At 35.1% G+C, this 25647-nt stretch overlaps 1 protein-coding gene across 1 annotated transcript in view; it reads left to right on the plus strand.

Moving 5' to 3' along the window:
• BCHE (butyrylcholinesterase) overlaps positions 1-8124 on the plus strand; it is an 88883-nt gene extending 80759 nt beyond the window's left edge. Inside the window, exons 3-4 of the mRNA XM_027112501.1 lie at positions 861-1027; positions 7513-8124. Of these exons, the coding sequence (XP_026968302.1) occupies positions 861-1027; positions 7513-7637 (292 nt within the window). The 3' untranslated portion in view covers positions 7638-8124. The remainder of the gene's footprint in view (positions 1-860; positions 1028-7512) is intronic.
• Positions 8125-25647: the final 17523 nt, after the last annotated feature.

The following is a 25647-nucleotide window of genomic DNA, read 5'->3' on the forward strand; positions in this document are numbered from 1 at the left end:
GACAGAGTCACTTCCAGAATGATTACTCTTTGAGTTTCTGTTTGTGTGACCTAGGCAATAATATATTATTGAGTCCTACAAGGTACAAAAGAACCAAAAATCATAAATTTCTGAAAAATAGAGCCAAGTGTTACTGATTTAAAAATCACAAAGATATGGGAAACATCAGCACAAAAAAGAGAATCTGAAGGTTCTAGACTCCTGATGTTAGAAAATGAAGGAATTCCAAGCACAAGTAATAGCTAGGCAAAGACAGGAGGTAAAATAGAGGAGGGAATCCCTAAGGAACTGTCCCTAATTCCTGTTGGTTGGCCCATGAAGAGAATACCTGAAAGTAATTTTGGAAATGTGGGTGGCAGCATGTTCACTAACCTTTATTGAACTAACTCACTGGGGAATTATTGAAAGATTTTTAATCAGTGAACAGATCTGTAAGAATGTAAGATCAACTTAAAAATGAGACTGAGGGCAGTTCCCTAGGGTAACGAGGTTATTACATACTAAGGAAATGTGTAATCAGTCCCAAATTTAAACACATGTTTAAGTGTGAAGAAAATATAAGCATTCTAGAATAGAATATATTTTTCTCCCTGTATGTTAAGCAGAAATGTGTGTAATAAGTTCTTCTTTAAATTTTAATTCCTACAATTTTAACTAACATAGTGCTTCAAGGTGCTGAAAATATTCAACCCAGTTCATTTATGCTTGACATCATCAAATAAATCCACAATTTTTCTTTTTCCACAATTTTCCTGACTTTTTAAATCTCTTATTGTTTTTTGAGAACAATATATATATATATACTTTTTAATCTATCATTGATTTCAGTAGAACTATAATGTCTCTCTTTAATTTTTTAGAAATCCAAATGGGACCCAAAACAATAGTACAAGATGGCCTGTCTTCAAAAGCAATGAACAAAAATATTTAACCTTGAATACAGAGTCACCAAGAGTATACACTAAACTACGTGCTCAACAGTGCCGATTCTGGACACTATTTTTTCCCAAAGTCTTGGAAATGACAGGTGTGTGTTGTTTTTTGTTTTGTTTTGTTTTGTTTTAGTATTTGGTTAAATAATTGGTAATGGAATATGTAAAAGGGGGAAAAGGTAGACTATTCATGGCACAGTGATAATGTTCATCTGTGACTTTACAATTAATTGATTCCAATGTGTACATTATTTTAACAACCTTCTTCCGTCAAGTTTAGATATGTTTTGAGGGCTTACTATATAAGCAGCACCTTAGCAGTTAAATAAAGAAAGCAAAACTAGGAATTTTTCCCTAGAGGAACAGGAAACCTAGCAGTGGAACTAAAATAGGGCACTCTCGCTATTCAGCCAATTTTTGTGGAATTAACTAATGGATAAATGAAAAAATAAATATATAAAATAAATAATGTATAATTGTTTATTTTATATATTTATACTCAAAAAGAGGCAAAACAAATTTAGTGATACAGATGTAGAGAACAAACGTATGGGGGAAAGTGACGGGGGTGGTGGTGGTGGTGGGATGAATTGGGAGGCTGAGATTGACATATATATACTAATATGTATGGAATAGATAACTCATAAGAAAAAAAATAGTGATAAATAGTAAAACCCTTGATTTCTAAGGGGGAAAAAATATCTAAAATTTACATATCTAAAAACACAATCCAAATATTTCTAAATATTCTAAGCTTGGAGATATTTAAGACCACCTACATACATTACATAATACAATAAAAAAGTAGTAATTTAGTTAACTACTCTTCAGGAAGTGATTACTTAGATTTGTATAAGGAAATACTAGGAAAATTGTTCAGATTATCCTACTATTTCAGAATTCATTGGTAAGAAGATATTTGGCTAAACTTGAATGACCAACATGAATGATCACATTTTCTGTGAGAAAAATGACATACATATACAATTCACTGCCTGTTTTTTTTTTTTTTTAAATGTCAGCTATTTATAACTGATGTGGCTCCTCAGGTCTATTTTCCATATTTTTCAAATAAAAGTAATTGACTTTTAATCACCAGACACATCGCTAACTAGTTCCTTTATACTTTACCATTCTGTTCATCAGAACATTCCGCAATTTTCAGGCTACATACTAGATATCACAATACAGTAGATGTTTTTAGTTTCTTCTTTAGAGCGGTTAGGAGTTACTTTCAGGCAAATATGGACATCTCAGAGTTGTATTTGATTGTTTAATATGCCTTTTGATTCTCAGATTTTACTCACCAAAATTATAATTATGGACTCATCTGTTTAGGAAACATTATTGATAGACCAGTTCTCTGTGCATCACTAAATGCTGGGTGGCACAATATATATCAGAGATGGGCTCCTGCATCCCTTGGCAGAACTACAGTGCTGCCCTTGTGTCCTCTGGGTGTGAATAGCAATGAGGTAACACATTTAATCTGCCAAGAGACTAGAAGAGGTACCATTTAACAAATCACAGACTACATATTCTCAATTGTTACTTAAAATATTTTTAAATGAGAGGGTCATAATTTGAAGGGAAATAAGGTGGGGTAGGGGCAAATTTTAAATGACCAATTTATTATAAACCAAACTGAGTCATTCTGGTTCGAGCTAATGTGGTCTACTGTGATGTATTTGTTGGTAAAATAAAATTTCAATCTCAGTAATTTTTGAAAATGTACTTCAAAATCTCTATCTCTAAATACTCAACTACTATAAAGCAGGTTGAATAAACAAACTCCTAAATTTTTAGCTAGATGCTGCTCCATCCTACACAAGGCTGAACAACTTTCTAGTGTAAGCAACACTGAGCTGTATGGAAATACCATACCTTGCTCTGGGATATTTCCAGTGTGTCTTGAAAATATAACTTTATATTTTAGCAGTATTTTTTTCAGATAATTCCCCCAAAGGAGTTATATGAAATATATTTAATAAAATTTAAAGTAAATGCATGATATTCATTAATAATTAATATTCATTAATAATATTCATTAATAATAAAAATGTTTACATTTAAACAAACAGAACCAGTTTGAAATGTCATGTTTTTAGGTTTTATAAACATAAAGGGACTAAAAGATTAAGAAATATAAAGGGACTAAAAGATTAAGAAAATATGTTATTACCATACCTTATAGTTTTCAAGTCACAAAACTTCAAATATTTTAATTTTCAATGTTCTGAAAATTGGAGTTATTCAGATGACCTGGGCTGAAGTTTTTATGGAAATATTACTTTTTAAAAAAAAGATAACTTTACAAGTAAAGGAAAATTTCAAAAAATAACTAGTGACTGGATTTCTTAAAAGGAGAAATGTTTACCTCACTCACGATGGAAGCCCAATAGACTTTATAAGTACCATTTGAGCAGTTGTTTACATCTGAGCAATAAATATTCTCAAATAAAATGATCCTTAAGACTTGTTTAAACACACAAATTCTAGCACTTAACTTTCAGACTATACTTCAGCACACAGCTAGGCTGTTATTGCATACACCTGCAAGAAATAAAATACAATATTTGTTTCAACTGTTATCAAATTCAGATTTTTCACTAAGAATATAACTCCACAATATCTCATAATCATTTGAAAAAAGAAAAGGAAGTAGAGAAATGAGGCATTCAATGTCAATAAAATATCAATATTTTTCATTAAAATTGAGAAAGTAAATTTATTTAAAGGAAAAAATATTTAACCTTCACATCTTCCCAGTAAAAAAAAGTATCAGATCCAGCGGTTCCTCCTTTGACCTTTGAATACATCATGAATCAAAGCGTTGAATAAATCATGAACCAAAGTGTTCTTTAGTTGTTGCTTGCTACAACTAAAGAAGACCACATATAAATTTAAGAGCTGAGATACCACTTGGATTGGTCACTTTGGAACCTCATATACTGCTATTTGCTAATCATTTAGCAAGAATGGCAAACAAAAATGAGATAGTGCAAAGGTGGTTTGAAGAAAAAAAATCAAGCTAGTTTTGCTGATTTCATATTTGAGTTTTCCATTCTTTGTTAAAAGCAAAACAAAATGAACAAATAAACAAAGGCTTTGGGTAACTTGATAATCAAATTAAATGATCTATTTGTTTCACTGTAAAAGTACATGAAGTCCTCAGAAAGCCCAGCCTGAGTTTATCGTAGTTCATTCTACTGTCTCACCATACACCAAAAATTATAAAAGGACAACTAGTAAGTTTGTGATCTACTCCATAAAGAATTATGAAATCCTTTGCAATTTTAATAACTAGTTGACAAACAGGAAAATAAGCAAGTAAAGAGGACAGAAGATATTTTTAATGAACTCTCAAAGTACAGGAAATATGTTATTTTTTAATCAAAATGTTCAGCACCATTAAATATCAATGTAATGTCATCTAACTTCATCTCCAATAACTATTTGGGGTTGACTCACCTCTCTTATGTTCTGTCCTAACTCCTCAGACTTGGCTAAATAGACTCAGCTCTGGTGAAATATTGCTCACCTTTTTTTAATTGACAAGACAAAAAAACAGTTTCATTACTATCCCTCTTTCTGTAGGGAAGAGAGCCTGATTTTCCCCCAAATGAGACACAATGTGGGCAAAATGAAGGTCACCAAAGTCCTGAAAAAGTTGTGTCAATATGTTCATGAACTACTGGTATTGATCTAGCTATACACTGATTCAATAAAGAGCAAAGTTAGGAATAAATTTTTATAACAAGGGCAGTAAATTCATTTCCAGAGCTCCCCGTAGATGCATATAACTTGATTTCACAATGTAAGCACCATCTCATTTATCCCTCATGGCAACATTGCAAAATAGGGATTACTAACTCCCTTTACATTTGGAAAACTAATTTGAAAAGTTAAGAATTTTTTTTTTATGTCACTAATACCATAATTGATCAAGCTGGAATTTCAACCCATGTCATTCCAAAGCCTATACTGATATTCTTTTCTTTATTTCACACTGCAGCACCCTGTTAACTACAAAACAAATAGATCTACATCTCACCGATGATGATAAATCTATAGCCACTTAAGTAGTGTTCCAGTTTTGAAGGGAGAAAAGAAGGAGGGGGAGGAGAAAAACTTCTAATTTTGGTTTTGACTTATGACAAAGGACTCAGGTTTTTTATTGTCTTTTTATTATGGTATATTCAGTTCCTTTGGATACTGTTAGAAAATAATTAAATGTTTTCAACTTTATTGTCTCAATCAATGTCCAGTACTTCTAAAGTAAAAATGTACTCAGGTTTACAGAGCATTTGTGCACTAAAAAGTAAACTATTTTAATAACTAAATTGTATAGATATTTGATTATGACACATAGGAAATAAATTTATATTTATATGAATCAATGGATTTGGTATCATTCCATGAAGAGGAAATGAAAATCAGATATAAGACCTTTTCTCTAAATATTAAAATTCATGGTCTAAATGCTAAATTACCAGTCATTTATTTGTTATATTAAAAATTTTGTTTTTTCAGAATTTTAGAGTCCTTATTTTGTGTAAATAACATTTAAAACAGCATTTAATTACCATAAAAAAGAACATAAAAGTGGATCATTTGGTATGATATTTAACATCTTTCTTCCACATTTAATGGTTTTGACTCTTCAGAAAAATTCTTTTATTCACAAAAAATTATAGCCATTGTCTTTTAAAAGGCATTTTACATAAAAATAGGACATTTTTGTATAAATTCTTAAATATTTATCCAATGTCCAAGCATTGTGAACATTTGAGACCTAAATATATCTTAAATTACAGGGGATCTCTTAATGGCTGTACAAATGTTTTAAATATTTTGATTTTCATATAAACTAAAAACAAATCACTGAATGTGCTCCATTGTGATAACATGAGTGAAGGCACTTTTTCATATACATTATAATGTAGTATGAGATCACATGAACTTTCTTCTCCAAATTAACATCCTACAAATTTATAATTTTAGAAAATTCCTAACTGAAAAGTATACATTAAAAAATTGTCAGTTCCTGGGCTTCCCTGGTGGTGCAGTGGTTGAGAATTTGCCTGCTAATGCAGGGGACACAGGTTCGAGCCCTGGTCTGGGAGGATCCCACATGCCACGGAGCAACAAGGCCTGTGAGCCACAACTACTGAGCCTGCGCGTCTGGAGCCTGTGCTCCGCAACAAGAGAGGCTGCAATAGTGAGAGACCCGCACACCACGATGAAGAGTGGCCCCTGCTTGGCACAACTAGACAAAGCCCTCGCAGAGAAACGAAGACCCAACACAGCAAAAATAAATAAATTAATTAATAAACTACTACCCCCAACATCTTCTTTAAAAAAAAAAAAATTGTCAGTTCTTATTTTCACAATAGTTGAAATCACTTAAAATTTTGTTTTTAATTCAATGACTATAGCTCAGCATCCTAAAAGTTTAAAAAGTAAAAGAACTACAAATGTATAAAATACCTATAGATTTAAATAAACTGTCTTCTAGCTTTATTATATCTATTTATATTAGGAACATAAATATATGGTTTTAAAAGTTTGTAATTTAAGATTTTCTGTTGTTCACAGACTATTCTTTAATATAATACACTTTCAAATACATCAAGATTTCAAGGTTTTTGTAGTACATAAACCTTTTCGATTCATTGTCTCACATTATTTCTGGTATAAACACTCCTCTCCCCTGACACATACATATACTTTGCAAATTGCTTAATCATCCTTCTAATTTGCAAAGCAATTAATAAACTTCTATCATATAGTACAATAGTTTCAATAAGTTGCTTTCAATGACCAGGCATTGTTTGGAGTTAAAATATATTGATATATGATGAGTGTAGAATCTATACAGAATGCCAATTACAAAGTTCTCCTTATGCATTAATAAATATTCATATATAAACATTTAAATCAGAAATAATACTCCACTATATAATTATATATGTAAATGAGATGCATTAAATGAGATTTTTGCTATGCCTAGGAGAGTCAAGAGAAGAATAATATTTATGCATCTTCTCAGAAACTAAAGCAAATATATGTAATGTAACATAATTTGACATAATACATGAACGGATTTTTTTGCATTTATGTTATATATATTTTGTACATATATATTATTTGCATTTTCATATAATATATAAAAATTCAATTAAAATCTTTTCAGGTAGTGAGAGAAGTTGATAATAAATAATGAATAAAACATCGCTGTAGGGTTTCCCTGGTGGCGCAGTGGTTGAGAGTCTGCCTGCCAATGCAGGGGAGGTGGGTTCGTGCCCCGGTCCGGGAAGATCCCACATGCCGCGGAGCGGCTGGGCCCGTGAGCCATGGGCGCTGAGCCTGCGCGTCCGGAGCCTGTGCTCCGCAATGGGAGAGGCCGCAGCAGTGAGAGGCCCGCAGACCGCAAAAAAACAAAAAAATCAAAAACAAAAAATAAACATCGCTGTACAGTGTACTTGGAGAAAACGGCATCTGCAATCAAAATTATTTTTCAATGAACGTAAACAGAGATTAAAATTTAGATTAATACAACTCATTCCATGTTTTACAGGAAATATTGATGAAGCAGAACGAGAATGGAAAGCAGGATTCCATCGGTGGAACAATTACATGATGGACTGGAAAAATCAATTTAATGACTACACTAGCAAGAAAGAAAGCTGTGCAGGTCTCTAATTAATAGATTTACCCTTTATAGAACATTCTTCTTCCTGTAGATCAAGGCAAAAATATCTGTGGCTCTCTTACACACCTGGTAAGAAAGCTACTATATAGCTGAAACAAAAATGCCAGAAGGATAATATCGATTTCTCACATCTTTCACTTATTATTGTACCTAACATTTCAAAACCTAAATGGCTAGAACAAGTTTAATTAAATTTCACATTATAAAGTTTCACAATTAATTATATGCATATTAAAACAATTTGCAGCTTCAAACTCTCTTTCCTGAATAACTTTAAGATGTTTTTTTTTTTCCCTAAGAAGTATCTGTGTTCTTTTTCCAGTCTCAACTTTATTTTTATTACCACTCATAAAAGGTATCTTTTAAAAATGGATAAGGTCTTGAAACATTAGATACTATAATTTACAATATTTCTTCCTTTAATTAATTTATGCATTTAATGTTAATATGATATATTAAAACAAACAAAATAATTGGCTGCTTTGATTTTTTTTATATAAAGGCAAGAGAATTTATATATTTAAGAGAATCTTAAAATAACAGACTTGGCCACTTGGAAACACCTTATGATAGAAACAAAATGTTACTACCAAGAGACAAAATGTAAAAGAATATAATTATTTATATTTTGTATTTTTAAAAATATGTATGCTTGGAGTCCTCAAATTATATTCCTCATTCTTTCAACTCTTTTTTTCCTCACCTCCCCACTCCCCAACTCTCCTCAAACATGCCCACATGTAAATTACTCTTCCGGTAACTCAAAAATTAAAAAATGTGGATGAGCAGAAGTCTAAATGAACAATTTCAGAAGTCATGTACCATCTGGAATAAGGGAACCCTTGGCTGGAACCAGAAATGTCAGGATTTTAGTAGAGAAGTTGTTCAATTCCAAAAAAGAAATGATTACACTTTCTGCAGACAACTATATTGTTTTGATAATTTAAAAAATTACAAAGTTGCATTTACTAACTTGAATGGCCAGAGAACACATCCCATGAATAAATTCACTGTCTTTCACTAAAGAGGAGAAGTCAGGGGATTTTAAATCCCAGGAAAGGGCAATACTGTTGATTATGCTAATTAAACATTGAAAACTAGCACTCAGGATAGGATAAAGTGAATCTATTGGTCTGTAGACTGCTGGTTAACGCAGTTTCATTATTCATTGGTCATAAATATGTCTATAGTTAGATCCAACATAGGTCTGCCATCCTCATCAAATTGTCACTCAAAGATCATGGCATTTTATCAAATTCAGCTGATTAAAGAGAGTTGTTATACAAGCCAAGTTAGTTCATTTCAGTGCTGCTGTAAACGGACATTTCACTTTATATTTCTTCCTTCATCCTGAGATGAAGAAAAAAAACACACAGGATAGACAAGTTATCTGGCTTTCCATTCTACACCACCATCTTCATTTCAGGTACCATTCTCGTAGGATCTATTATGTTTTCTGAATCACTTGAGCCTCCTTTTTATGTAGAACCCTCTTACATATGAAATAACTGGATGATGCCTGTTCAACAGTATTAAAGACCCTTTAAAAGTTCTCTTAATGAGAGCAATAATGAGGAAAACATAACTAATGTTTGTAGAATACCTATAACCTCCCTCATATGACAAATCCAGTCATATGAAAAGATCCCATGGACCACTTTGTCCTACCTTGGACAACCAATTGCTTCATTCTTGAATTTTAACTAGAACACCTCTTGACTTACTCTGAAGCTTTCATCCATGAGTTTATTTTGCTTTACTCTGTCTTTATCCCTGGTCTGAAATCTCATCATTAGAGCTATCAATTGATGAGACGATAATAAAGCAGTAGGAGTGACAGTGATTTTAGAAGTGAATGCTAACACAAATAACCATGCACACACAACACAAAAACTCCTTTATCTCACCAAAAAAAAAAACAAAAAACAAAGGCTGTTTTCTTCTCCAGACATTGCCCATTTTCTTGGCCTGGTTTAATCCTTTATAGTTACTCTGAAAAGTGAAAAAACCCAAATTTCCAAGGTAGTTAATTGTCAGTGCCTTGATATTGTGAGATTCATCTCTAGATTCGCAGCTGGGAACTACTTGCAAAGTGCCATCACACTGTGTAGGTGCTTGTTGAGTGAATGGATGGGAGGATGAGATACAGCCAAGTTCAGTTCCTTTGTGTAGCAGGAAAATTGCACTGTGAATCCTCAGAGAGCCAGGAAGAAGCATTAAAAAAGTAGAAGAAGGGCTTCCCTGGTGGCGCAGTGGTTGAGAGTCCACCTGCCGATGCAGGGGACACGGGTTCGTGCCCCAGTCTGGGAAGATGCCACATGCCGCGGAGCGGCTGGGCCCGTGAGCCATGGCCGCTGAGCCTGCACGTCTGGAGCCTGTGCTCTGCAACAGGAGAGGCCATAACAGTGAGAGGCCCGCGTACCGCAAAAACAAACAAACAAACAAAAACCTTGTAGTTTGGCAGGAGAAAGAAATGTACTTGATATTGATATCTGAGGACCTAATTGTTTTTCTCTGAACAAGGAACTGTAACAGATATTACTGAATGTGTAAAATAAATTTGGCATGCACACTTGTTTTCTATGACCTCCACACCAGAAAGTTATCTTTTCAGGATGTCATTTTTACCATAAATATATGCTTTGAGAGGTATGTTTGAAAAATTAGAAAGAGTACATAAAATACATACAATATTTTACAGTGTTTTATGTAACTGCAGTTATTACAGAAGATCATCATTTGGTTTGAGCGAAACCAGAATTTTTTCACTTGACAATAATTAATAATAGTAATTCAGATTCAAGATAGGAATCAGAACTTTAATTCCCATTTTCCATTGCACTTTTCATGTAAAGAGTATCGACTGTCTTGTGCAATCTCAAAAATATGGATAAATAATCATTCTTGCCAGGCTCAAAAAGAGATGTTGTTAGGGATTAATTACTTAATGATTATTAAACTAGGTAGGTGAGTACTAAGAGTTTTTTTTTTCTCCTCAGAAGAATTTGCAGAAGTCTTTTGCTTGAGGTAATTACTGTATTACCTTGTTTTTCTGAAGTGAGACCTTCCATTCTGTTTTAATTGTTTTTGATTTCTTTCAATGGTTCAGGGAGAAAAGGGGAGGAAACTTATCAAAGAAGTCTCTGGATAATAAACTATAAAAATGTATGTAACAGTGTTAAGCATTCTATAATCCTTGAAGTGAATATGTGAAGAGAATGATCTATCATCTATCTATCTATCATCTATCGATCTATCTATCTATCATCTATCATCTGTCTGTCTATCTATCATCTATCTAGGATAGCCACTCCCAATTTTAACCAAAGGGAGGGTTACTAGTATACTTAATACAACCTGGAAAATAAATTCAAAGCCATTGCCTTGACCAAGATAGCCTTACTGTTCCCCTCAGCTTGACTAACTTTTAGACAGATTTCTTCCCAGCTGTGGGCCTCTGACTTCCAGTTTCTTAGAGAATTTACTGCAGAAATATTGCAATTGTAAATTCTTTCTCTGTCCCTTTGAAATGTATATAAATCTCCCAGCCTCTTGACCTCTTGCCAGTTTTACTACCCAGGAAATGTCTTTCTCAAGGATCTGGGAACTATTACTTTGCAATTAAACATTATAAGAGATAGTGCCTCCATCTCTCAGTCTTGATGGGAAGGTAGGAGCCTAACTATTTTGGGAGCCAGTTACCAGCCACAGATGGCTTAATCCCAGAAGAAAACATTTCAAACTGTAGGATAACTCTACAAGCTTGACACATCCCACTGGTCAACCCTCCCCCAAAGTCCTCCAGTACTTTTTCACTAACTCACCTCAAAACTTAGAAACATTCACATCTTTTATTTCAGGGGAGTTGAGTTCAGTCTCTCTCCCCTATTGCAGTAGTCTTATATAAAGTCTTTCTTGACTGTTGAACTTTGTTCAGTGCAATATTTGCTTTCACAGCCTAAACCAAAATTCAACGCTTCTTAAAGTGCCTAGGGCACATTCACATTTATATTAATATTCTACTATCAATATCATATCAGGAAAATACAAATGTTTTCTTGCAGCAGATATCCCTCTGAAAGAGTGATTCCCTAGTGAAGAGGGCAGTAAAAATTGAATTTATGAGGTGTTGACTATCTATTTTTTAGTATTTTTTTCTAATATCTTTTACACTTTAAGCAGATGGTAATTTTCATTCTTGTGTTAATCTCAAGTTTTTGGAATTTTTAATTTTTAGCATTTCTTAATGTTCCATAGTATTTTTTTTCTTCCCTTCCACATCAAATTTAAATTTTCATGGGCATACTCTTTTCCTGATAGAATGGCTGTAAACAAATGGATTCCCCCATTTTATGTGTAGGATGTTTTTTCTTTTTTTCTCTTCTTTCCTCTCCTCTTTCCTTTTCTTTTTCATGAATGCAAAAAAAAAAAAAAAGAAAAGAAAAAATAAATTAGATACAGATTCTTGTACAGTGGTCTAGGAGTCACTGGTGATATAAAAGATTGCCTATACATCTATAATGCAAATTTCATTATGCTGTTAGGCCTTTGGGAACAAAAAATAGCATTTTCTCAGAAAAAAATTTATCATGAAGAATAGCTTAAACTTCAGGAATCCTACTTGCAAGGACCCCTTTGAAGGCACTCTAGGTAATTTTATATTATTTTTCTTAAAGACAGTTTCCACAGGAGGAACAAAACTTGGTTTAGTTGTTATTTTTCACCACATCAGTGGAAATGAGTCTTTAGTCTATAGCCCCAGGCACAAAACAAGAGGACTTTCTAGTTTTAGTCTAAGAGGACTCTTCCTCCCCCCACTGCCTTTAAAGATATTCTACTGGTTTTCTTTAGTTGAAATGTGCTATCATTGTATTACAACATTGTAATATGCTAATTTTGAAGTTACTATCTTTGTGCAAGGTAATAAGTGAGTGAAAAACTCAAATGCTAACATCTGCTGTGGCATTTCAATTTTAAACCAAATATGTGTATAATATTCTCTTTGGTAAGTGAATTAACAGTTTCACATAACCATGAAAGATAAAATTTTAATAATCTCCTTTGGAGTTGTCTCTTTGAAGTCATGTGCAAAATATTAAGTGAGAATTCTAACAGAACACTAGTCCTTCTTTTAAGATTTTTGAAGTTTTCAAAGACAGAGAGTGAATACCATGTCCTTCCTCTCAGGTCATCTGGTGTTACAGCCAGTTAGAGAGGCAGCAATTTTCTTATCTTAGAGTAGATTGAAGGCTACAAAGGAATGCCTCGAATTCCAGAGCACCTAAGGTTCTTGATCATTCATTGGCACTGCTATATGGAATTCTACTTTTTCATGTATATTTTTCAATGCCTGAAAAACATTCTTTTTCTAGGGTGTCTTTCAATCATCTTTTCAACCTCTTTTTGACTCACTATCCCTTGGAAGAACAAAAATTCCAACTATCCTATGCTAATGTCTTAATGAAAAGTATTTGATTTATCACATTACATTATCCCTCCAAGGATGTCAGTTTTAGTAAATTGAGTCTGGCTTGGATCCTACCTAAAGAAATTGAATAGTGGAATGTTTGGGGACACTGTCCCACTTAAGTTCAGGCAAAGGGAACAAATGAGAAGGCCCTGGGGAGATCGTCTCACTTACTGTGTTTAGGGAACAGGCAAGAGATCTAAACTACTGGAGGAAATAGAGGAAGGTGGTAGGAAATGGGGCGGGAAGTGAGGAGAAGGGCAGATAGGAAGCCATCACAGGGCTTTGAGCAGATGAGTAACATAATCATGATCATCCTTTATTTTAGCAGGAACACTCTAGTTCCTTGGAGGCTAGACTATACAAAGGCAAGAATGGGCATAAAGAAAGCTGTTTAATTATTCCAGGCAAGAGAAAAGAGTGGCTGGAGCCTAGTTAGTACCTGTCAAGAAGTAAGAGATATTATATTTATTATATTTCTAAGCCATAGCCAACAAGATTTGCCAAAAGATAGAGAGGAGTAAACAATGATTTTTACAAGATTTTCTGCTTAAATAACTGGTTGAATGGATTTATCATGCTCTGAGACAGGGAAAGCTGTAGGTCTAAATAGAAAAACAGATCTAAACAGAGAAACAAGAGTTTGGTTCAGGGCATGCTAAGTTTCAGATGCCTATGTGGTCTCTAAGAAAGAAACCAAGGAAACACTTTGTTAAATGAGAGTAGAGTAGTAGGGAGATGTCTAAATTAGAGATATGAATTAAGTTGTTTCCAGCATAAAGATGGTATATAAAGTCATAAGACTGAAAATTACCTAGAGATTGTGTGTAAATCTGGACTGAGCCAAGCCAGCACTCCAGCCCTGAGACTTCACTTGACGTTTAAGTCTGTCAATTTTATAAAGGTCTGTGCTTATTGCCAGACCTTTATAAAATGACTTCCCTATCCTTAAGTTTCTAACCTTGATTCATCTCCCATTCATCTGTAATTCAACACAATTTTTTCCTCAGGAGAAGTAAACCAAGCCTTTTTATAGTTGAGAAAATCTTTTGGTGTCCTCACAAGTAAATGATTATTTCATTGAATTTATAATATCACCATTTAAATATATTTTTCTCAACTCCATAGAATTCTCTACAGAATGAAAGTCTAAGAGCAACTAGAGTTTTGTTTTTATGCATATAATCTATATCTTTTGTTTGGGTGTTTGCTAGATTTACACATACATGCAAGCATACTTATAACTCACAGACTAAATAATGGAAGCCCAAAAGACAGCCATTTTCTAATCCTTGGAACTTGTAACAGTTGCCTTATATTGTATAAAATAATTTTGTATAAGTGAGTAAGTTGAAGATCTTGAGAGAAGTAGATAATATTGGATTATCTAGGTGAGCAGTAAATGCAATAACATGTATCCTTATAAGAGAGAGGCAGAGGGAGATTTGACACACAGAAGAGAAGGCGATGTAACCACAGAGGCAGAGTTTAAAGTGATGCAGCCACAAGCCAAGGAATGCCAGAGGCCACCAAAAGTAGAAGAGACAAAGAATAAATTCTTCCCTGGAGCCTATGGAGGGAAGGTGGCCCTGCTGACACCTTGGTTTTGACACAATGAAACCGATTTCAAATTTCTAATCCCAAGAACTGTGAAAGAATAAATTTCCATTGTTTAAACCTTAAGTTTGTGTTACTGTATTACAGCAGCCATAAGAAACTAATACATAAAATAAAATTTCACCAAGATATATCTAAGTATTATTTATCTAACATAATTTTTCCTAGGATTTCAAAGCTACTTTCAATCTGCTAGCTAATATACACCTTAATTTGGTGAAAGTTTTCATGTGTATATCTTTCTGTTATTTCTACTTTGTCTGCTCTGTTCTTGCCTCCCATAGTCCTATTATACATGAGTCAAATTACCTTAATCTGTCCCCCTTTACCCTCACTTTAATTTTTCTTTATTCCTTTCCTTAGAAATACTCTGATTTGGGAAAATTTCCTTCTGGTGTTTGCTCTTGCTCCCAGATTTGTCTTCTGTAACTAATCCATTATTTTTATTACCACAATTATTTTTATTAAATTTTATAATTTTTTGCATCTCATATAGTTTTTCTTATTTCAACTTATTCTCTCTTTATAATTCATTGTTACAATTTCATAAGTATAAAAATTCCTTTGATCTTTCAAAAATAAAGTTTTATATGTTTATAAATACTCTAAAATTTTCTTTTATTTCTGCACTAGCAGAATTTCAAAAGCAGGCTAGCTTTACGTATGGAAAGATAATTCATCTGAAAGCCTGAATTAAAAAAAAATTTTTTTTAATTCTAAAAAAGTAAAGGGGTATAGGTTGGAATTATGTGTGACATCTGTGCAGAAATTTCTATGCTGGAAAAAGAAAAAAAAAACTACATCTTCAAAACCTGTGAATCAGTGTGTCAGAAATCTTACATCAGAAACTCAAAGAGGTATATCACTCAAGAAGAAATAACTCAGCTATGGTGATATCAACTGATGATCACACTATTGGTATTCATTGTCCTGTAGAAAAGACTACTGAAAATGTTTCAAATAATAGTCACAAGAACTGTAAAATTATTTTTACTGGATCACAGCACTAGTTTTCATTTTGAGTAGGCACTTCCACCAGTAATTTTATTTTTGTTGTAATAGAAACTCAATAACTGTCAGATATACCTTATATAGTATGCCTATATGTTCAGCAGCATTTAAAGACTCCATTTTTCACTGAGATGTTTTTTTCGATTAAGTCAAGAGGCATGGTGCCGGTAACTCTGAGATGGAATAAATCAACTCGTGGCTCGGGCATAGTAAATTCACCAAATGCTTCTTCTCTTTATTGTTTTAAAATAGCACTCAAGGGCTTCCCTGGTGGCATAGTGGTTAAGAATCCACCTGCCAATGCAGGGGACACGGGTTCAAGCCCTGGTCCGGGAAGATCCCACATACCGTGGAGCAACTAAGTCCGTGCACCACAACTACTGAGCCTGCACTCTAGAGCCTGTGAGCCACAACTACTGAGCCCACGTGCCACAACTACTGAAGCCTGCATGCCTCTTGTGCTCCACAACAAGAGAAGCCACAGCAATGAGAGGCCCGTGCACCACAATGAAGAGTAGCCCCTGCTCGCCGCAACTAGAGAAAGCCCGCACGCAGCAACGAAGACCCAACGCAGCCAAAAATTAATTAATTAATTTAAAAAATAGCACTCAAGATGAACAAGTGGGAACCACTAAGCTAAGAGATTGTAGATGCCATAATTAAATATCAAAATGTATTTTAAATATGATAATATTTTTCACTAATAAACTAAGGAAATAATGACCTAATTCAGTAAGTTCTAAGAAAAATTCTTGCCTCATGCAAAATTTCTGCAAATTCTTGGTCCCAAAACTGAACTCATTGAAATTATGAAACTGAGGCAGGAGATAGATGGGCCCTAGGCTGAGCAGCTGGAGTTTGTCCCCTGTGGACAGATACTCCAAAATAGCAGGAGGGAGGAGAAGCTGAGCCCTGCCCAGATCAGAGACCACATATATCTCATTCTTGAAGTCAAGGAGACCTTCTCGACTCTACATTCACAGAAAGGCTTGTTGGAGGTCAAAAGGGAGTGATGTCAACCTACCCATAGGCCTCTTCACTATAATCCGTCTTGGCTAAGAGATGCGCATGCACACAGGGAAGGACCCTGAGATATACCAAATACGGACTCAGAACCAGGTAAAGCAAGATGATTGGCCAAAGGAAACCCAGAAGAAATGCCCCATATAAGTGATTCAAACTACCATGAGGGCGAGACCTCTCTCTGAGCTCACCCCTGTGTGCTTATTGACATGTACTCTTTTTCCTCTTAATAAACACTTTACTTGTTTCACTACTTTCCGTCTTTGTGGGAATTCATTTCTACAAAGATGCAGGGCCAGGGCCTTGTCACTAGCCAGTAGTCTAGTGCCATGGCCTGACTTCAATCTCTGGCTGGGAACCAACATCCTGCTTCAAGCCAATGCAGGCCAAGGCCACCCAAGATCAAAACCAGCACAGGATTTACAGGAAAATGCTAGAACCAAAAGAAAAAACAAATCAGGAAAATAAAGGATGGACAAAAAACACCCACTATGAAAAAAAAAATTCTTGGAGCCTATAAAAATTGTGACCAAATATATTGTCATTAAACTAAAAAATCTTAATAAGTAATTATATAACAAATAGTTCAAAGCAGAGATAAAAGAATTGAGGAAAGACATCATAAGTAACAGAGATACAACACATGAGTCAGCAAAGCACAAGACAGAAGGAGGAAAAAATAAAATCTCAGGTAGGAAGCCCACATTAAGAACATCATAAAAGAGAACGATCCTGGCTGAAAACACACTGACAATATGACAGGATTGGAAAATAAACAAAATAAGATAAAAGGAAAGCAGGAGTAAAAAAAGACAAAGATGAATAGGAACGATTGAAGAAGGAGATACAACACAATCAGCTTGCTAACTGTGAAAACTGAAACAGGAGGACAAAAAAGAATTGATGATGTAATTCAGGGAAAAAAGTATGTTAAATACAAACTTTTTTGCCTATAAATTGAGTAAGGGCACTATTTCTCAGGGAGAAAAAAATGTTAGAGTAGTACAGTATCCTAGGACTTCTCCAAGACTTTAAAAAACTTCTTCTTTGTGAGAAAGATTAGAAAACAACATAAATGTCCACTAATAGGAAGGTGTTAAAGCTAATTTGGTTTATTCAGAAAATGGAATACCATGCAGCAGTTGGAATAGGTAATTGACTCCTTATGTGTTGATATGGAAAAATCTCGAAGATTCTTTTAATTGAAAGATATCAATGTGAATAATATTAAAGATGTGTTATTGAAACAGAGCAGGACCCTATGGCCCTTGCCCCCCCCCCACCATGTCCTCAGCCTGCCTTTTGTCTGTGGAAAAACTTTATCCAAAGAATAAGTTTAATCAGACAAGTGAGAAAATGCAGAAACAAAGGAAAACAGTCAGAGACCAAATAATAATAGTTTAGTCATTGAGCATAGTCAAGGACCTTTAGTTCCTCCTCAAGGGCTACAGATAATATTCTGAGCCATATCCTGTGAGCCATCTTATAGATACTAAAACCTCCAGCAGGTGGAAGAAGTCAACTATGTGATGACCAGGCTGTAGCCATGACATAAGCTGCCACAATTCTGAGAACTGGCCTCAAAGAAATTGGAACAAACCAACCCTGGAACTGAAGATTAACTGTACTTAAAACAATCCAATTGACGCTGGTCAGACCACTGATGACCAATTTCAAGATGACTGTCAGAGCTGACTGTATTGTTTCTGCCTGTAGCCCCCTCCTTTTGTCTATAAAAGCTCTTGCCCACTGATTGTCGGGGGAGGGGGGGAGATGGCCTCTGGACAGGTGTCCACCCTCCCCCTGGTTGCTGGCATCCAAAATAAAGAAAACTTTCCTTTCCACCAACCTGGCCTCTTTATTAGGTTTTGAGCAGCGAGTAGCCAGACCCCACTTTCGGTTACATTATTATTTCTATTTAAAAGCAATATGTTTGTTATCTATGCTTAGATATACATAGATTCTCTCTGGGAACACGTTTTAAAAGTACTATAGCAGTGAATACCTCTGGGGAAGGAACTAGATGACTGTGATAAAAATGTCAGACTGAGAATTATTTGTCATGTTCTGTCTTTGAGTGCCTTTTATATTTTGTAGCATGGGCATATATTACCTATTCAAAACAAATAATAACGCGTAATTGTAAAAAGGCAGCCAAACCTGTTAAATTATTTGCAGGGAAAAAAATATATAACAACAACTGAATACCCATACTGTTGCTTTTGACAGGCATTTTTCTGCAATATCAAACATGTTAATACCTTTGTTACCAAAAGCTCGACCTCTCTGTACACTGGTGCCAAATCAAATCTCGGAGACAGAGTTTTAGGTGAAGTAGGAAAGGATAGCTTTATTACTTTGCCAGGCAAAGGGAGACACACCAGGGGTTTCTGCCTCGAAAAACTATGTGTGCCAATCCCAAAGGATTTGATGAGGGGTTTTATAACAATAATTCAAAGGTGAAGTCTCTGACAAGATTAGGGTGTGTGTAGGGCCTGCACTCCTTTAATCTCGTCTCAGGTGGCCTTTGGTCTCCTAATCTTGATGAGCTTCTCTGGTCCCTTCATTCTTGCCTCAGGTGGTTTCTTGGCCGCTACCCCCCCTTGATTAGTAACTGCTTGAATCCACCTTTTGGAACTTAGGGAAGGTCATGAAGGCTGGAGTCTTGCCTATAAGAAATGGGGGACAAAAGGGCCTCCGTGCCTGGAAGCTCCACAGGGCTTCACGCGGTTTCACCTTCAATTACTGAGAGTAGTATTTTGCTGCTAACTCATTCTGGAGGATCCATGAAGGCAGTGTTATTCAAAATTATACATTTGGCAAAGAAATTTACTAAAGTCCTTCAATGTCTATGGATAACTGGTAACACCTGCCCTTAACATTTCCAGGCCAAAATGGCTCTTCCACGCTCCGCAGTGCAGAACTCTGGGATCTCAACCAAGGCATTGATTCTTTTACAGGAAAAAAATATATATAGACAATAGGACTCCTTAAATGAAAATACAATTTATAGTCTTTAATTTCCAAAATGAGCACTTACAGTTTGCTTCAATCAGTATCAGAATGTACCTATATCCTGGGTTTTTGGAACACATGAAATGGATGTGAAGACTTGCCCAAAACCCAGGCCATTTCACCCCCTTAAAAGATAAAGGAAAAGAAGCATCAAAATTTGAATAACAAACATACCCAGAAAGAATTTCTTTGACCTTCTGTTACCCCTATACATTTCCTTCCTCCCTTTTTCTGTTGATAAGATAGAAGAGGAGGTTAACAAAAAGCAAAAAAGTCATAATACCATGCCCAGGCAGATTCTTTGTCAGATAATCAGGTCTGTTTTCTGATCAAGATAAAGCCACTTTTTCTTAGAATGTTCACCATACTCGCTTCTGCAGTTTCTGAATAAAGCAAGTATGACTCTTATACATAAGATACTGTTTTTTGCTACACAGCAAAACTTTCTCCCTCAAGAAGCAGTGCATTGATTTCCATTCTGTTGCAAGTTCCTTATCTATGTTTCCAACTACTCAGAAGGTCTTATTTAGAGGAGCACTGTGACACCGTATGCCTGGAGGATGACTTAGGCTGAATGGTCACAAATGGCCCCCCAAGTCAGTGATCTAAATCTGAGATGAAAATAACAAGAATGAGATCATCACACAGATGTCTGAGGAAGAGCATTCTAGGTTAGTGCAAAGACCTCAAGGCCATAATAAGCTTATTGTGTTTGAGGAAAAGATTAGAATTTAGAAAGAATAGCATGAGCCACAGGAGATGAAGTTGAATCGTGTAAGGTCATATAAGAGCATTAGGACTTTGCATTTTATTATAAATTCAATGGAGAGCTATTAGAACAGTGATAAGTGGAGGAATGACATGATCTGATTTAGATTTTGAAAGATCATTCTGACTTCTGTGTGGCAAAGATTCTTGGGAAAGGTGCCCCAAACAGAAGCAGGGAGACCAATAAGGAGGCTATTAAAATACTGCAGACAAGAAAAGATTATGCCTTGAAAGTTTGGATGAGAAGGTGGAATACGCTTTGAAGGTGAAAACATCAGAGGTTTTTAATGGATTGAATACGGGGTATGAAGAAAAAGGAAGACTTAAGAGTGACTCTAAGATTTTTGTTTTGATTAACTCAGTGTATTATGGTGAGGTGAGATGGGGCAGCTGAGATCAGGAAACTCAAGAAGTGGAGCCAGTTCATTAGTTGAGGGTGTAAATCAAGTGTTCTTTCTGACATACCATTCACACTGCCTATGTTTAAATAAACCTCATAATCCTTAGGAAAAATTATTATTTCTTCATTTCTGATCCAAGAGGATCTCTGGAACCACATCTCTAGTTAACCGTAATAAACATATGTAAATCCCATTTTCCAAAACAAACCTACTCTTCCATTTCCCTTTGTCCAAACTATCTACATCTGTACACTTTCCTAAAGAAGTATTACACATCCTGTAAGTCCCAAGTATATATCATTTTCTTTCTATTGCTTTCCTTGGCCCTTATCAGGCACAACTGCCACTCCCCCACAAGTATCACTTCATTTTATTCCTTCTTTTTAGGAGAAGGTATCACACTAACATTTTCATCAACTCTACCATGTGTTCCTCAAGGGTGAGTCTGTCTCTAATTTATACTAAGATTCCTGGAAATTTGCCCAGTGCATAAATTCTCACTACAGACAAATTTTCTTACATTCTCATGCTGAAAAACAGCTCACAAGTAGTATTTTAGACCCACCCACATATATAAATAGCAATCATTCTCTCTAGGTACATCTTCGAGTACATAGGACCAAGGAATGTTTGGAAAATCAAATGTTTAATTTAAAAACTAATAGCAAATATATGATTTTTTTATTAAAGAAAACCTCACTTTAAATGTATTTTTATTTCTGTTGTAGAAACATTCCATTTTTTATTAGGAAGAAAAAATACTCTTCAAGTTTCTCAGTTCCCACTCGTTTGTTGGTAGTAAGTATTGCACGAAGGAACACATTATTTCTATATTAAATTTGCACATTTGTAATTAAACAAAAATGGTTTCCTTGCAAGTCTCAGATTTAGGTCAAGAATCTGACAGTGATTCAGGGGCTAAGAGGCAATGAAAGCAGTGAGTCTGGCTCAACTGTGGGCCTCAGTGCAGAAAAGGATGAGTGCCAGCTGAATGAGTATGTGCTCTTCCTCTGCTTCTTTTTACAACTGTGTGGGGACTGCCAAGATCTGTATATTGCTGGCAGGCAAGCAGAGCCAATCCAAGCACCTGTGTTGCAAAATTCAGCAACTATGCAATTGCTATTACCCATCCATCTGTGAGGAGGGTATTTGCCACATGTCAGTTGACTCACATAAGGGGAATTGGAAGGGAAATTCCATCAGATAAGGAGGACAGCAAAATTAATCGATAATTTTTTCTTCTTTTTGACTGAAAAAATATAGCAAACATGGATGGAAAGTGAGAATTATACAAACGATTTGAACAGATTAGTAACAGCTGTTTCGTGACAAATGGAAAAACTTTAATTCAAAGAGAAAACATAAATAATATTGTATCATTTGAGGAACAAAGATTTTACTGTTTTTAGTGATGCATTACACACGAATGAAGTACCAGAGTCACTAGTCCAGTATAGAGATAAAAGAATGATGTCATCCCAAAGACTCTAAAACATTAAGTGAGGTTCATTATCTTAGATTCTTAAATAACAAAATCTCAATTACTGAAAATCAAAAAATTCAGACTTTGCTGTGTCATAACTTGTCTAAGCTGAAGTTGGGCTGCATTATCAATGAAAATGGGCTTAATAAAAATATCAATAATGTAAAAAATACTTATGGGAAAGTATTGAAACCTCTTTTAAGTACAGACATTTTTAGCATATTTTAGTCTGTGAATATGCTAATAATATGCAAATTTAAATAATATGCAAATTATACGAATAGCAATTCCCACTTAGATTTACTGAGCATGTGACTGCAGTGGAGGAAGTGCTACAAGTTTCTTATTTTACTTCCTTTGAAGCTGTTAAGGTTCTAGAACTGGGGCTCAAGGTAATTACCTGTCTTAACCATTCAAAAAAATGACCTGTTTAATATTTTTTAAAATAAGTTTTACTCCCTTTATATATAAATATATATATATATATATTTTTTTTTTTTTTTTGCGGTACGCAGGCCTCTCACTGCTGTGGCCTCTCCCATTGCGGAGCACAGGCTCAGCGGCCATGGCTCACGGGCCCAGCCGCTCCGCGGCATGTGGGATCTTCCCGGACCGGGGCACGAACCCGTGTCCCCTACATCAGCAGGCAGACTCTCAACCACTGCGCCAACAGGGAAGCCCCCTTTTATATTATTTTGTGGCATAATGCTATTTTTTAAAATAAGTTTTACTCCCTTTATATTATTTTTGTGGCATAATTCATAGTGGTGCCTATTAGGCAGTACTTGATAAACATCTCAGTACTTAAGCTATTGAGACAGTACAATCCAATAATATTGTATTATGAACTACATGTAGAATACTGTACTAGCTGAGAAAATCAATAGAACATAAAATACCCGTGGACTAGGTCAATGAGAAAGGACTGAAGGATAAAAACAAATATTTGTCATGACAAGTTTCAGGTGGGAAATGATAAATTCGGATTTTATAAGGCAGGGTTTCTGGCCAGATCTATTAAATGGCAAACTTCCCATATATTTGCTTTAGTCTCTCCAACTTTTAAAAGGACATTTATTAAAACAAATTCTAGAAGAACATACACCAAATATCTCTGAATAGTGAGTATACAGATAATTTATATTTTCAGATTTTGCTCTTTTGTATTTAAAAATACATAACTCATCATTGTGGAATTAAAAACTTGAAAGGAATGTTTAAGATGACCCACTGTAATCAGTGAGAAAGGTACATGTTGAACTTAGAAACTCCAAAGGCAAATGAGCTTAAACCAATGTAAAATACTATCTAAAGTAGTAGGCATAGAGATTGTTCTAGATTCTCAAGTGTATAGAAATACTAATTGAGAATGCATTATGTGAGGAAGTGCTGATTCATTTAGGTTTTTTTTCCCAATATTTCATTGGGATAATTTTCAAACATACAAAAAGTTGAAAGAACTTTTCTGTAAAAATTCATATATATACTATGTCAGTGCTGCAATTAACATTTCACTATATTTGCTTTATCACAGACCTATTTGTCTATATTCATCTACACATCCCTCTAGCCATTGATTCATGTATATTATTTTTTGATGCATTTCAAACAAAGTTACAGACATCAGTATGGTCCCACAAATATCTCAACAGACATATTATTAACCAGAGTTCAATATTTATTTCTAGTGCTTTTTTGTTATTGCTGTTGAGGTAAAATTTATATACCTTAAATGCATAAACCCTTAGTATCCTTTCAATGAATTCTGACAAATGCATCTAGATACTAATTTTAAAAGAGCATAGACTCATATTAAGCTCATCTTCTTATCGTTATTTTCTCAATAGCTTCCCAGGTTGGTGGGTTGAGGGCAATAAATGAAAATCAAACATTGTTTTTATGGATGAGGGAATTTTTTAGACAAGTGATATCTTGTCAATCTGACCCTATTACTATATTTTCTGGCTTGACTAGTGATAACTTGTCAGATTGGAATAGTGAGACCTCTTTCTCTGGACACAGTAGCAGGACCCATTGTGGTTAGACTAGGAGAGGTACTGACACCAACTAGGCCAAATAGTTCCTTTGTAAGGCATCCAGACATTTAACCTTTATCATGGCATCCCTCCACAATAGGGATTCTAAACTTGAAAGCTAACAGTAGCCATTTTCAGGTATGAGAGGAGGTTGTTCAGCAGCAAGACTGAAAAAGGAAACAGCCCAAAGTGACCATTAATGAGAAAGCTCTAATGGCAATCATATTGGTGGCTCCAGTTCTTTTCCTGAGGTCTGTCCACATGAGGCCCTTGTGACCTGTGAATTACCCTTATATTCTATTCTGCTAATAAATTTTCCTTTTTGATGAAGCAAGTCCCAATAGGCTTGTTATTTGCCAGTAAGAGTAATAATTATTCTATTAACTATAGGTAGATGATCCTGATCAGAAATCTCTTTATACCCACATTACAGAGTTATATGACAATTTATTAAATGTGGACCTCAACTATTTTCTAACTATAATCTTTCATGTAATTAATACTGAATTTATTCCCTCCTTAATACATAACGCTATAGAATGATGTGCTGCTTCTTTTTTTTTTTTTTTTTTTTTTTTGCGGTCCGCGGGCCTCTCACTGTTGTGGCCTCTCCCGTTGCCGAGCACAGGCTCCGGACGCGCAGGCCCAGAGGCCATGGCTCACAAGCCCAGCCGCTCCGCGGCACGTGGGATCTTCCCTGACCGGGGCACGAACCCGTGTCCCCTGCATCGACAGGCAGGCTCTCAACTGCTGCGCCACCAGGGAAGCCTGATGTGCTTCTTTTTAAAACAAAGAATGCCTTCTTGTACTCTTAGAAGTAGCTGAGAGACCAAAAGGATCAAGAAGTACTGAAGAACCATCTCATCTTCATTTAAATTACTATCCATTTTATCTTCTCCACCCTGTTTCTGTAAAACATCAATAAAGCTGTAAGTCTTACGTCAATGTAAATGTGTGTAGCTTTTGGACTCTCCAAGAGATTGACTCCAAATATGGTATTTTCTTGCTACAAGTAATGTGTATATGAGAGGCAATAGCTCGTCTCTGCAAGCTCTAATTCCATAATAATTTATTCCAAGGCCTTGGCAGCTAATGCTTCACTCACTATTAATAGAAAATTGTGCAAGTGGCGTAGGTGGTCCTTTCAGTTTAGTGATGCTGCAGTTAATTTCTTTAATT

This window comes from Aethalodelphis obliquidens, unplaced genomic scaffold, assembly GCF_003676395.1.
Source record: "Aethalodelphis obliquidens isolate GAN/ISIS:26980383/991018 unplaced genomic scaffold, ASM367639v1 scaffold1, whole genome shotgun sequence".
In the NCBI taxonomy this organism is placed as follows: domain Eukaryota; kingdom Metazoa; phylum Chordata; class Mammalia; order Artiodactyla; family Delphinidae; genus Aethalodelphis; species Aethalodelphis obliquidens.